This window comes from Temnothorax longispinosus, chromosome 4 (assembly GCF_030848805.1).
Source record: "Temnothorax longispinosus isolate EJ_2023e chromosome 4, Tlon_JGU_v1, whole genome shotgun sequence".
NCBI classification, from domain to species: Eukaryota; Metazoa; Arthropoda; class Insecta; order Hymenoptera; family Formicidae; genus Temnothorax; species Temnothorax longispinosus.
In genome coordinates this window covers 7,645,245-7,659,217 of record NC_092361.1, presented here as the reverse complement: position 1 = coordinate 7,659,217, position 13,973 = coordinate 7,645,245, and the positions used below count along the sequence as shown (strand labels likewise).

Below are 13,973 nucleotides of genomic sequence, written 5' to 3'. Positions count from 1 at the left end.
TTCTATTGTTATTATTCGTTGTTCGAGAAAAGCACCTCCCGCGCGTTTATATTAAATAAAAGTGAGACACCGTAATTTCTAGCATCCGCGTTGCTACCATTTCTGTTCATTAAATCCGGACGCCCGCGTCAGCTACTATTTACTTGACTTTTTTTTGATTAATCGAAGCCGAATGGGCACTCATTATTATTTTCTTGAGAGTTACTACACAATAAATGTTACTCTTTATTGTTAGCGGATTTTACTGATTTACGTGTCACCCCGCCGGATATCGCGCCGCCCTTCATCAACCCCGCCTCGCTATTAGGTCGAGCTAGACAATTTCTCGCACACCGACTTATTTTGTTTTGCGTCTCGTTTTGGTTTTCGCGATTTCGCAGACGCGAATTCACGCGTCTGGCGCCCAACAGTAAAATCGTTTCGTGGAGTGTCGGAGGTGCGAGAAAATCGCCGGAGAGGCCTATTATCCCGCTCTCCTTTATCCTTTTGATCCGTCACACGCCCCGGACCGCTCCAGGAGTGAAAAAGTCGTAACAATATATAAATAATTTTTAATTTAAATCTGCATATAAGAGAATTTTTTCAATTATGTCGAGTTGAAGTTCATATTTCATTATCTTAACTTTAACATTTTCACTTTTGGTTGCTTTAAGCACTGATTTAAATACAAATTACAAACGTTATAAATATTTACTTGGCATGTAATAAATTTCTTATTTACTTATAAAAATTTTTTTACTCCTAAAGTACCCACCGCTTACACGCTATATTATTAGCTCTCATACATTTTTTTAATTCTTTAATTTATAAAACCTCTGTAAAATTCGTAATTTATTGCATATCCCCGTAGGGTTCGCAATCTACTACCAATACTATCCTTCTCTCACTTTAACCCTTTGGACCAACGGCTTAACGTCTTTTTCCAAAAGACGGAGCCCAGTTTTCTCCGCACAAGAGCCTATCTTGCACGGAGGGGCGCAGCTATCGAAAAAATATTCCATGCTTACATGGCTCTAGTGGACTCGAACCTGGTTCCTCAGATTACGAGTCTGGCGCTCTACCACTAGACCACACTGCCGCCCTATAAAACCTCTCTGTATACGATATTTTTTGTATAAAATTTTGGATTTTCTTCAATAAGATGTCCTTGATTGCTTGTTTCATCAATCTTAATTTTGACATTTTCCTTTTTGGTTGCTCTAGAAAATGCCACATAGAGTTGACCATGAGCAAATACAGGATGTGGCAGATAAATCCCAATTTTTTGTAAAGTTTGTCCTTGGGATTTATTTATTGTCATAGCAAATGATACTCGAATAGGAAACTGTCTCTGTTTAAGCCTGAATGGAACTTCCGAGTCATTTGTAATGAAATCGATTTTTGGGATGAAGACAATCTGGCCTCGGACAGGACCAGTCAGAACCTCCGCATAAATAAAATTAGGTTTCAAATCAGTAACAATAAATTTTGTGCCATTGCAAAGTCCTTTCTTAGTATTTAAATTTCTTAATAAGATAATTGTAACACTGACTTTTATTTTAAGTTGATGAACTGGCATTCCAGAAGGTGTCATAGAGTTTAAAAACTCAGTCGGATAATTCATTTGCTCTTGTGGATCATCACTCACAATAGAGTCAATTGAGAGATATTCCTTTTCTTCTCCTTCCATTAGACGAAGGATTTCGTCATTAATTTTGAAAGGATCTTCATTTTTAGGACAAAGAATCGCTCGATCTGGATTTTCTCTAATCTGTTTTATGGTGAATTCCTTTTCATCCGCAGTTCTCATATTTTGCTGTAATTTAACCTGAATTACATTTTTCCATATAGGATTTTATTTGACAGTTGACTCACATATGGCTGCTTTATGTGCATGAGGTACTACTGGGAGATTTTGTCTGAAATCTCCTGTAAATAAAATAACTTTTCCTCCAAATGGTCTAGGATTTTTCATTAGATCCTTGAAGAGTTTATCAACTGCTATTAAGGCATGCCCAACCGTCATGCTCACCTCATCCCATATGATGAGTTTGGCAGAGATCAGTTCTCGTGCAGCTTGAGTTTCCTCTTATATTAGATTTAGCTTCATCATCAATTGGTATTGAAAGTTGAACAGGGAATGATAAGTTTTTCCTCCTTTTAGAAGTGTGGCTGCAATGCCAGTTGAAGCACATGGAATAACCATCTCGTTTTTTTCCTCGAATAATACTCAGAAATGTGTTAAATAGATAGGTTTTTCCACTTCCTGCAAACCCGTCAATATAAAATAACCGCTGAGGTTCATTCTCATTGTCAATCGCTCGCATGACTATGTCGTACACGTATCTTTGTTTAACATTTAATGTTGATAATAAAGAGTCACCACGTCTTCTTTCTTCATCTACATTATATTCTGTGACGTAAATATTCACTGGAATTGAATTTGGCAATTGGAAGTTCTCACAGCTACTTCCATTATTTCTCAGAATTTCTTGTATATGGTTTAAAGCCATATTTTCAGGATTGACAACATTGTTGTGCACAAAGTCCTCAATCATGTGATCTTTATATTTATTCCAAAGAGTTAGTACATCTGTTGGAGTTCCATAGATGCAAATGTAGGCAAATAGCTCTCGAAGTTGTACGGGCATTTTGGAATCTGTTGCTTCTTCTAGCGTTTTTTCCCAAAGATCATCAGCTTCTACCAAATTTTTTGCAATTGCTGCATCCTTAAACGTTTTATAAAGAACTCCATTTACTGTTCTCAAATCTTCAAAACATTTAGCTCCAACTACATGAAGTAGAAGAAGACGGAGATAAAATCTCTCAATATCTTTTATACTTACTGTATAAAGTCTTGAAATTATTTTATCACCACCCTTTTTGCGTGGCTTCCACTTAGTTTCTTTTTTATCATAGATATAATGATAAGGAATATCTGTGTAAAGAAAATGCACCGCATTTTCATCAGATTGATTTAATTTAAACCATGCAGTCAACGTGGTATCTCGAGTTAGCTCTCTTTGAGCAGCTTGTTCTTCATTTCCCGCTCGGAAATAAACCATTTGGCGATTAGGCAAATGAACTGCCAGTCTTATTACTGTGTGAGACTTCATGAACAGATCATATCCGTTCAGTCTCCACATTGCTTCTGGAGCACTAACATATCTTGCATCCAGGTATGAATTAACTTCATCTATTTTAATTAACCTTGTGCCATCTTGTGCTTGTACTTCAATTGCAGCACAGTCAAATCTGTTGGAATTATACTCTCCGCAGGGATCGAGATGGTGGTGGTGATTGGTAACGAACGACCCTTCTATATCTGTTATTATAACTCTTTATTCTCGACACAATATAAAACACCGTATATAAGACACGTGTGCACGCGATGAGCTCAGACTATCGTCTGTCGCTTCGTACGGCGTGCGCGCCCGCGTTGCTGCGCCACGCAGTGCCCTCTGGAAGGGCGCGAGTGCTCTACTCGCACAAAGCATCTTTCCAACACTTTCTCCCTTTGTGCGGGTAGTGGGCTCGGATCCTCTAAGGGCCGGTTGTTCCACTTTCAGATAAACTATCTGGTAACTTATCTGATGGATAAATGTCTGTAGAGCGTTGTTCCATTTCTCGGTAAAATTTAACTTCCTGATAAATGGCCACTATCGACAGATAAATTACACGGTACTTTGGGTACCGTGTAAGCCACTTATCTGACAGATAAATGCGTAGTGGGATTAGAAATCATACCCCGTCAGCGGGAGATGCGCAGCGCTGGTGTATCTGACATTTCACGCATTTGTATATTAATATTTTGCGATAAAGAATTTGGATATTATCGAACGGACGGTATCGGACGGTATCGAAAATGGAACCAGGATTATGCGAAAATCAATTTCTTTATGGTGACGAAGATGATAACGAAGAATCTGATGAAGAAATATATATAGTGGTGCTTCGCAAGCGATATATAGTTCGTCCACGTCCAGATTTATTTAGGGCCGGTTGTTCCACCTTTCGATAAATCTCGGCTTACTCGACAGATTACTACCTATAGGATAAATCTTACCGAATAGTTTACCAGCTACTTATACGTGAGCGTTGTTCCACGGTTATTAATCCTATTGGTATTTACCTGCTAGTTAAGAGAAATATATCGCGATTATTATTTCCGGAAACGTTTGTCAGCCAACTTCAAGTGGGTGCATCTTAACCTTTATTTTCTGGCGGGCTATTATTACTCATTCGTATATGCAACATTTTATAATAATACATAGAATACAAGTAAGATATAACAATTATGTACATACAATAAATATAAATATATTATAAGATATATCTAATATATTTTAATAATTTATGCTAAAGGGATGACCGAAAAAAGAAAGAGAGAAAGAAGTTCCAATTTCTCTAATAAAGAAATTGAGATATTGGTCTCGACAGTACACGAATTTAAAAACATAATAGAGTGTAAAAAAACAGATGCTACAACTTGGCGAGATAAAGATGCTGCATGGGAAAAAGTAGCTGAAGCATTTAATTCCAACTCTGGCGAAGTGTTTCGATCAAAAAAGACATTAAAAGCAAAATATGAAGATATGAAAAAAAACATTAAGAAAAAATTAGCCCATAATAGAATGGAGCAATTTAAGACTGGTGGAGGTGAACCACAAATTCGATCCTTAACTGACATTGAAGAAAATATCCTTTCGATGCAGCCATCATCTGTAGAAGGTTTACCATCTGTGTGGGATTGCGATCAACCATTAGGTATATCATTTTATAAGATATATATTATCTTAATTATATAAGATAGCTTTAAAACTATTTTATGGAATTTCAACAGAAACCAGCCAGGAAAATGCAACAGTTCAGAAAAATGCAACAGTTGCAGGTACGGACCTACATTCTATGGATACAAATGACACTGTACATGTTGATAATATACAAATGGGGATGGTATGTACATTGTAAATATATTGATACGCATATTTTAATGCACGAATAAAATAATTAAAAGCACATTCTTTATCAAACAGATTAGTCCTACAAGATCACATGATGAACAATTTGATGCGGAATTTTTAATCATTTCTGACAACGAAGAGAATAATGGAGGAATTGAAAAGTCTAACAATCAAGACAGTAATCGAGGAACTAACAATAAAAGGAAAACAATTACTAACGATACTGGTGTTTGTATGTTGAGAAAGAAAATAACGCCAGAACTACGTACTAATAAAAGATTGAAAAAAATACATCAGCAAATTTCTCACGAAACCTCAGAACGAGACCGAGAAATGAAGGAAGAACTTCACCAAATAAGAATGAACATATTAAAGAAAGAACTGGAGATGAAAGAAAACCAATTCTTCGTAGAACGCGAGATAAATACAGAACGATTAAAAGCTGCTAAAGTTGAAAGCGAAACGAGAGTATTGCTAAAACAGATAATGGAAGCTGAATTAGACAAACTCTACACAGATTGATTGTAAAATTTCTTTATTATATTACATATTATAAAATAGATATAAATGTTATGTTACAAAGGTAAATGGTTTATGTTATAAAATCAAAACAGCTATGTGGAAATTAATTTTTGTGATTAAATCATTCCCAAATCAAAAGTGTTATATATAATTATATAATTTTCCATTCCTGATGTCAGACTATATTAATTTTAACCAATTGTACATTTCAACAGACAAGACTGTAAACAAAAATTGTGTTAGAAAGAAATAGTTTTTTAAATTGTGTGAAGAAAATAATACATTACCCTGTAAAATATGTATCAATTAATGATCGCCGTTCATTTGCATTATCAATGCCCTTATGAAATTGTACTTGTTGAATTTCCAATTCCTCAATTACAGCTTCAGCCTCAAAATCGACTGGAGGATCAGGTTCTGCCATGTCTCGTGCAATATTATGTAGTACTGCAGTAGCTACTATTACAGCTTGTGCAGTTGCAGGTTGCACTCTTAGACCAAATGCCAATGCACAAAATCTTCGTTTCCATACTCCAAAACATCTTTCAATGACATTTCGTGTTCGTATTTGAGATTCATTATATAATTGTTCAGCTCGATTATGAATTTCAAGCAATGGTGTCAATAAAAAATTAGTGCAAGCATAACCACTGTCACCAAGTAATAGTGCATTTCCCATTTCGGCATTAATAAATCTTGCACGTACTCTGCTAGCATTAAAGATGGTAGCATCATGGGTTGAACCAGGCCACCGTGCTACAATGTCCAAAATTCGTAAAGCACTGTCACAAACAGCCTGCACATTCATAGTAAATATCCCTTTTCTATTTCTATATACTTCAGCCTCTTCTCCACCTATAAATATATATATATAAGCAAGATATAAATAACTATAGATTTATTATTCATTATTTTCAACCTAATACATACCTGGCGATTGTATTTTGACATGAGTACAATCAATTGCTCCTACAACTTTGGGGAAACGAGCAATGTTGTAAAATCTTCGTTTTGTGTCCCTTAGACTCTGATCTGAATTAGGGAAATTAATATATCGTGGACGTAAAGAAGCTATTGCTTCTGTAACCTTTTTTATAATCCTGCACATTGTGGATTTGTGAATACCACCAAAATCACCAATTGCAACTTGAAAGGTTCCAGTTGCATAGAATCTTAAAGTAAGTAATAGCTGGTGTAGTGGTGATACAGCATGATTTCTAAAATAAAAATTTATACTTGTATATTAATATACTATCATATATGTTATAGCTGCACGAGTATCCTTGCTTATACAGCATATACATTATTGAAATAACCTAAAAATAAGAAATACGTTTAATATATACCTGTCAGTCCTGCTTCTTATTCTTTCTTCAATAAGATTTAAAATCACCTGGACAGTGCGTTTGTGAAATCGAAACCGTCTTACAAATTCTATATTATCATATTCGTTAAATAAATCTGGACGTGGACGAACTGTATATCGCTTGCGAAGCACCACTATATATATTTTTTCATCAGATTTTTCGTTATCATCTTCGTCACCATAAAGAAGTTGATTTTTGCATAATCCTGGTTCCATTTCGATACCGTCCGATACCGTCCGTTCGATAATACCCAAATTCTTTATCGCAAAATATTAATATACAAATGCGTGAAACGTCAGATACACCAGCGCTGCGCATCTCCCGCTGACGGGGTATGATTTCTAATCCCACTACGCATTTATCTGTCAGATAAGTGGCTTACACGGTACCCAAAGTACCGTGTAATTTATCTGTCGATAGTGGCCATTTATCAGGAAGTTAAATTTTACCGAGAAATGGAACAACGCTCTACAGACATTTATCCATCAGATAAGTTACCAGATAGTTTATCTGAAAGTGGAACAACCGGCCCTTAACGAATATGATAATATAGAATTTGTATAGGATTAATAACCGTGGAACAACGCTCACTAAATAGCTGGTAAACTACCCGGTAAGATTTATCCTATAGGTAGTAATCTGTCGAGTAAGCCGAGATTTATCGAAAGGTGGAACAACCGGCCCTAAGTCTCTTTCTTATCTGAAAAATGGCAAAGTATTAGTTCCGAGTAAGATTTCGGTTTTAAGGGGCACAACTAGTGTGACTGCCCCAAAAAAAGGTAATTTTCGGGAATTTATTAAAAAAAAGTATTGCATCAAATGTTTTGAAATTTTGAGAATATATTTGTGTATAAATGATCTATGTGCAGTAGTTTTTTTGTATGAAAATAATCAATTTTCAGCGACTTATGTGTCATCTCCCGAGTCTCAAAAAAAAAAAAAAGTTCTCCCACTGCTGCAGTGATTGCGGCCTTCAGAGTGCCTGAAATAAAAAAACAAAAAATGTCCGTTAAACTAGAAGGTATTTCCCGTACAATGACATAGGATTATGAAAAAAAATTAAAATCCAACAAAATGGTGGAGTTTTGAAAAAAAATTTCAAATTACGCTTAAAAATCTCGCGATTTTTTGCATGGCAAATTGACATTTTTCATCCAATCAAAAAACTGGAAAGTCATTGTATGGAAAAACAAATACTAAACACGCTCCAAAAAAATTCAAGTCGATCGGATGATTTGTATTCGAGTTAGAACTGCAGCAAATTGAAAAATGTCGTTTTGAGAAAAACGCGTTTAGATAAAAATATTGATTTCATTGTTTGATTGAGAAATATCATACTTACAGCTAATCTGCTATGCCAGGCCCATATAATTCACCTTCCTCTTCCTCGAAAAGTACCTGCTGGGTTGCTGAAGCTTTCCTTCGAGCTAATCGACCCTCTTTCGAAGCTTATGCACGTTTCTGACCGACGAGCAGCTACTCTTTAGAAGGCTGCCGTTCAAAAACTATTTGAGATCCACTCTTAAAATTTTAGTATGTTATTCTTGAAGCTATAGACTATCGAAAAATGCAAAAAAAAATCGATTTTTCAAAAATGTCACACTAGTTGTGCCCCTTAATTGCTCTTAAACTCTAAATTCGCTATATTATCTCTGTTTGGCGCTCGCCATATCGTGTATATATGTATTATACTCATTAGTTTAGTTTGTTCATATTCATGCGCTGTGTTTAATCGTCTTTCGAATATCTATAGTCTATGTATCGTTTGATGTATTCCGGTGACTCGCGCGAACGTCGGCGGATCGCGATCGACGCGGAATCGATATTTGCGCGACTCACCAATCGGTGCTGCCCTCGCTCACGCCGGCAAGGCACCCGCCTGAAGAAGATCAAGTACTCGCTCGCGACACTTTTCCAGCGCCGCGAGCACAAATCACTCATTGTCACGACATCTCGGGGTGCACACGCTATACGTGCATACTCGAACATCCGAGAGGCCACATAGAGCTCGCTCTCCGGAAGTGCAATCGCTTTCTCTGCCTGTCTTGCCTTGCTGTTCTTGCTTGCCTTGCTGCCTTTGCTTGCTTGCCGCTTTGCTTGCTGCCTCTGCCTGCCTTGCTGTCCGAGTTTGCCTTGCTGCCTTTGCCTGCGCTTGCTGCACATGCTGCCCACGAGCTTGCTAGAGAGACGAACTCTCCAGGAGACGACGGCCTCCCGAACGGTGAGTCGCATTTGCTTTATTACGTTAATTCGCTTTGGGGAGACGATACACACCTCCCCTGGTCCTTCGAGTCACGTAGTTCGTACCAATTCGCAAATCCAGGGAACGCTTAAACGCCCCCCGAGTAATCTCTAAGATATGCGAATGCTTCCAACGGTAACAGTTTAGTCATGATATCAGCTAAGTTTTCTCTAGTTTCTATCCATCTAACTTCTACTTTCCCTTGATCTACACATTGTTTGACAAAATCTCCATGAGTATCTGCCATGTGCTTTAGGTTTCCAGTATCTTCTCTTTCTTTTAACAATATTTAGAGAGTTTGAGTCGCCAGTGAATAATTAAAATTAACAGAGATATTGTAAGCGACCCAACTGGCCAAATTTTATTGATTTAAAACGCTACGTTTCGACCGTGGATCCGGTCCTTTTCAAGCGCAAATACACCTCTCATAAATATATTAGTCAGGCATAATGCCCTAACTACGCCGAATCTAAAAAATATTAGTGCGTCGGGATCAAACAATACAATATAAAATATTCGTTAAACGGCATACGTTCGTTAGATGTTTGTGTCATGTCAGAGCCGTGCGGTGGTAAAATTCTTTCTTTTAAGTTTCTCTTTATTTCCTCTAGTTCATCATCAAACATCTTAAGTTTGTGACTTCCATCTTTCTTAATGCAGTTTCCTGCAGCTCTATTATCACACCATATTACTGACGGAAAGAATGTTTCTCCAACAACATGTCTGAGTGACTTGTCCAGTGAAATCACTTCTTGACATGCCTCACTCATTGCTAATCCGCTTGACATGTAGAGAGTGTGACATAAGTCTGTTTATGACTTCTCAATACTATCACATCTCCAAATAGCTTGATAATATATCCTCCAGTAGATGTAGAATCAGTACAATCCCTGAAACTTGCATCTGTCAATGCTTCTAGTTCGTTTGTTCTTCCTCTAAATATCAGTCCTCTATTTACCGTTTCTTTCAGATATCTAAATACTCTTTTCACATCTTGCCAATCTTCTTCTGTAGGCTCTAATTGTTTTCTTGCCAAGTAGTTTACTGCAAAGGCTATATCAGGTTTTGTAGCGTTTGCTAGATACATCAAACTTCCAATATCTTCTCTATAAGGCACTCTTTTGATTTCTTTTTTTGGATCACATCTTCATTGTTCGATTCTTCTAATCTGCTCCTTTTATTTTTATTGCTTACCTATCTAGTGACCATAGGAGTACTTTGTGGTTCACATTCCTCCATATGGAACTTTTTCAGCACACTTTCTGTATATCGTGCTTGATGGATACTCATATATTTGTTTTCTTTATTTCTCTCTGTTGTGATTCCTAAAAAGCTCTTTGGTTCTCCAAAATCCTTAGTCTCAAATGTTTTATCTAATTTGCCTTTGATTTCCTCTAATTTCTCTAAGTCATTACTTGCGATCAGCATGTCATCCACATAAAGCAGTACTACTACCATTTTTCCTTCTTTCCTCCATGTGAACAGGCATGGCTCATGTAAGTCATTCTCTAATCCAAGTTTCTTAGCCTCTTCTGAAAATCTCTTATTCCATCTTTTTGGACTTATCCTCAATTCATACAAAGCTCTATTTAATTTACACACCTTGGTTTTCTTGGTGTTTTCATTTACTTCCATTCCCTTTGGAATCTCCATATATATTTCTTCTTCTAGAACTCCATTTAAAAACGCAGTCTTAACATCTAGCTGGCAAGCATATAAGTTATACTTATTTATTATTGCCAATATAGATCTAACCAGTGACAGTCTTGAAACGGGTGCATATGTCTCTTTTAGATCATACACGTTTCTATCTTTACAATCTCTGATCACAAGTCTTGCTTTGAATCTGGTAGATCCATTTGCCTCTAATTTTCTTTTAAATACCCATTTTGAATCTATTATGTTGGGTCGTTTTTCATTTAATTTCTCTAATGGTCTATCGACAAGTTCCCACACTTGATTAGCATACATAGATTCAAGTTCCTCTTTGACTGCAATTTTCCAATTCTCTCTTTCGTTACTTGACATAGCTTCTTCATAAGTGACGGGTTCTCTATTCAACGATGCCACAAGACATTGATGTAATTCATCTTCATACTCTATTGTCTGGCACTTATTTGTTTTTACGAAACTATAATTAGCGAAACTAATATTCTCTACCGGTTTTTGCACTTGATTGTCTCTAATATTCTCTGATAATTCACATATTTCCTCTTAGTTTTACTTCTAGTCATTGGAGCGTTACTCCCTCTTTGCACACTCTTTCGTTTTGTTCATCTAACTGTATTGCTTGTTTTCTTGGTCTCTTTTTCTTTTCTCTAATATTTCTTGTTGTAACTCTTCTTTCTCTTTATCTTCTACAAATTCTTTCATCCAATTCTTGTCCATTTCTTTTTCATTTTCGGTTTGACCGTTTTTATATACATCTTTATATGTTATCTTTTCATTAAATTGGACATGTCGAGACTCTATAAACTTTTCGTACTTGGATGCCATAGTATATACCCAGTATTAGTGTATCCAACTAATATTCCTCTAATTGCTCTTTTATCAAATTTTGATGTGGGCTTCAGTACTTTTGCATACCCAATGCATCCGAATCTCTTAAGCTGTTCTAAGTGACAGGTTGTCTCTGGTGAAAACTTCTTTAATGGAATTTCATACTTTATAGTTTTGTGTGGAGATCTGTTGTACGCATGCACAGCAGCGTCAACTGCTAGCTTCCACATATTTTTCGGTAATCCGGAGTCGAACATAAATATTCTTATTCTCTCTTGTAATGTTCAATTGAACCTTTCGGCTACTCCGTTATGCTCTAGAATATACGGTGGCGCAAATATGTTTTCTATCTTTTCTCTTTCCAGTACTTTTTTAAACGCACCTCCCGCAAATTTCTTGCCTTGATCTGACTTTACGTAGCATAGTTTTTCTTCTTTCCTAGTAAATTTCTGGCATGTATGAGGTATTTCTCTAAAGCCTCTCCAGATTCGTCTTTCGTCTTTAATGAGTATGCTTTCGTCAATCTAGAATGATCATCTATGAACACAATAATAAATCTCTTTTGTCCTGGATATGAGGTCGGTTTTATCGGACCCATAATATCCGTGTGTATGACTTGAAGTGGTCTTTGTGCTTTAGTTCTTGTTTCTCTAAATCGCAGTTTTTTCATTTTTACCATTATACATATCTCACATTTTAATATGGAATCATCTAACTCTACTTTCTCTAATCTCTTATCTAATTTCTGTAATCTTTTTAGATGGCTTAGTGATGCATGACCCAATCTAACATGCCATAACATCGCCTCATTTATTCTTCTTGTTTTCTCTGACTTCTCTATTATTGAACTTTCGCACATTTCTTCTATATCCTCTAACGATTGTAGATCTTCTAATTTAACCGTTTGATTGAGTTCTGTACTTGTCTCATGCTGTACATTTTCATTCACACTTATGAGTTCCTCCTCATTCTCCCTCCCAATCGCAGATCCAACATTTTATACTCTTTTAATTCTCCCTCCGAAATTGATAACTCATTGTTTTGAATGTTTGTCTGTGATTGTTCAGGGGACTCACAATGTGACACTATCTTTGCTCTACATCTATATACTGCACATTCTACTCTACTATTATTCTCTACATTGTTATTTTTAACCTCAAATTGTATCGTCCAATTTGGTTTATTATAACTTCCTCTAAAAATTACTTTATTTGTTTGTTTATTATATACTTTAAGCAACTTATCATCTAAGTAAATGCTAAAAACCAGCCTCTGCTAATTTTCTCAAAGACAGTAGATTCTCTGATACATCTCCTGTTGCTATTACTTCTGTTAATCTAATCTTTTCCTCTTCTTTTTCTCCCGTTCGCAACAAAAGATCTCCTTTACCGTCTATTACAATATTTGCAAATTCATTTTTACTCGCACATTTGATAATCTGATTTTCACAACTTTCAAAGTTTGACAGAATCACGCTTTTATTAACAATATGATCGGTTGCACCCGAATCTGCTATAAAATTAATTAATTCTTTTGAATTATCTCTACTCTTTATTAATCTAATCGTACCTGACTCTGATTTATCTTCTTTAGCTGTGGCGGTCAGTGTTGCTTTCTTTGCTTGAGCCTTGTTGTTTAGTTTAACTATCTTTCCTCTATTATTTACTTTTTGGTGCTTGTTTGTTCGGCTTTATTCGGCTTATTTTTATTAAAATTTTTATTTTTATACCTTTTTCCTCTAAATCTTCCAGCCTGTGCTCCGGCGTTTGGACAATTGTCTTTTTTGTGACCTCTAACTTCTTGGCAATGGTAACAGAACCAAGCTCCTGTTTCAATGAGCAGGCAGTCCTTAGCCATATGTCCTAGCTTATTGCACCGGTAGCACTTTACAGGTTTTCCGTTTGCTTCTAATTTCGCTCTCTGTGCTCTAGCCTCTGGTTTCTCTAATTGCTCTTTCTCTATACTCTTTGTTTCTGCTTCTAACTGCGTAATAAATGATTTTATTTCATCAATATTCATTTCTTTTTGAGTTGTTTGTCTTCTGATCAAATCGGCATTCCTCAATTCTGGTACATTAAAAGCTACCGCCTGATAGAATGACGATCTGATTTCTTGCTCTGTGAGAGGCACTGCATCCTCACATGATTCATATTCTCTAACTATAGAGTCAAAGCGTTCGCAAAAATCATTTACTTTTTCATCTTTCTTCATTTTAATCTGATAGAGACAAGCTCTTACAGATGTATGAGTTACATTTACTTCATTCTTCTTATATCCTCTTAATTTCTTTAAAATCTCTGATGGATCTTTTTCATACAAAATTCTCTTATGATAATTTTCATCTATATGATTGTTTCAAACTCGAAGGACCAGAAACTCATCTGGGTCAGAAGTAGGGAG

General features: G+C 36.1%; 1 protein-coding gene and 1 long non-coding RNA gene across 2 annotated transcripts in view; one reads left to right on the top strand and one right to left on the bottom strand.

Annotated features, from left to right (window-relative positions):
• Positions 1-13,973, top strand: part of LOC139811721 (uncharacterized) — a 398,927-nt gene that overhangs the window by 310,775 nt on the left and 74,179 nt on the right. The window lies entirely within an intron of this gene.
• On the bottom strand, positions 6,098-8,995 carry LOC139811408 (putative nuclease HARBI1). Its single transcript, XM_071775701.1, has 4 exons — positions 8,814-8,995; positions 6,396-6,682; positions 6,172-6,320; positions 6,098-6,115 (listed from the first exon to the last, which is right to left on the bottom strand). Exons 1-4 carry the CDS (start codon positions 8,993-8,995, stop codon positions 6,098-6,100), a joined length of 636 nt encoding a protein of 211 aa, XP_071631802.1.

Excerpts from the sequence above, each read along its gene's own strand:
- LOC139811408 (XM_071775701.1), bottom strand. The coding sequence starts at position 8,995 with ATGTGCAGCAAGCGCAGGCAAAGGCAGCAAGGCAAACTCGGACAGCAA. Across the intron at positions 6,683-8,813 it reads GTGGCCTCTCGGATGTTCGA|AAATCATGCTGTATCACCAC; the intron begins GTATGCACGTAT and ends TTTTTATTTTAG. Across the intron at positions 6,321-6,395 it reads TGTCAAAATACAATCGCCAG|GTGGAGAAGAGGCTGAAGTA; the intron begins GTATGTATTAGG and ends ATATATTTATAG.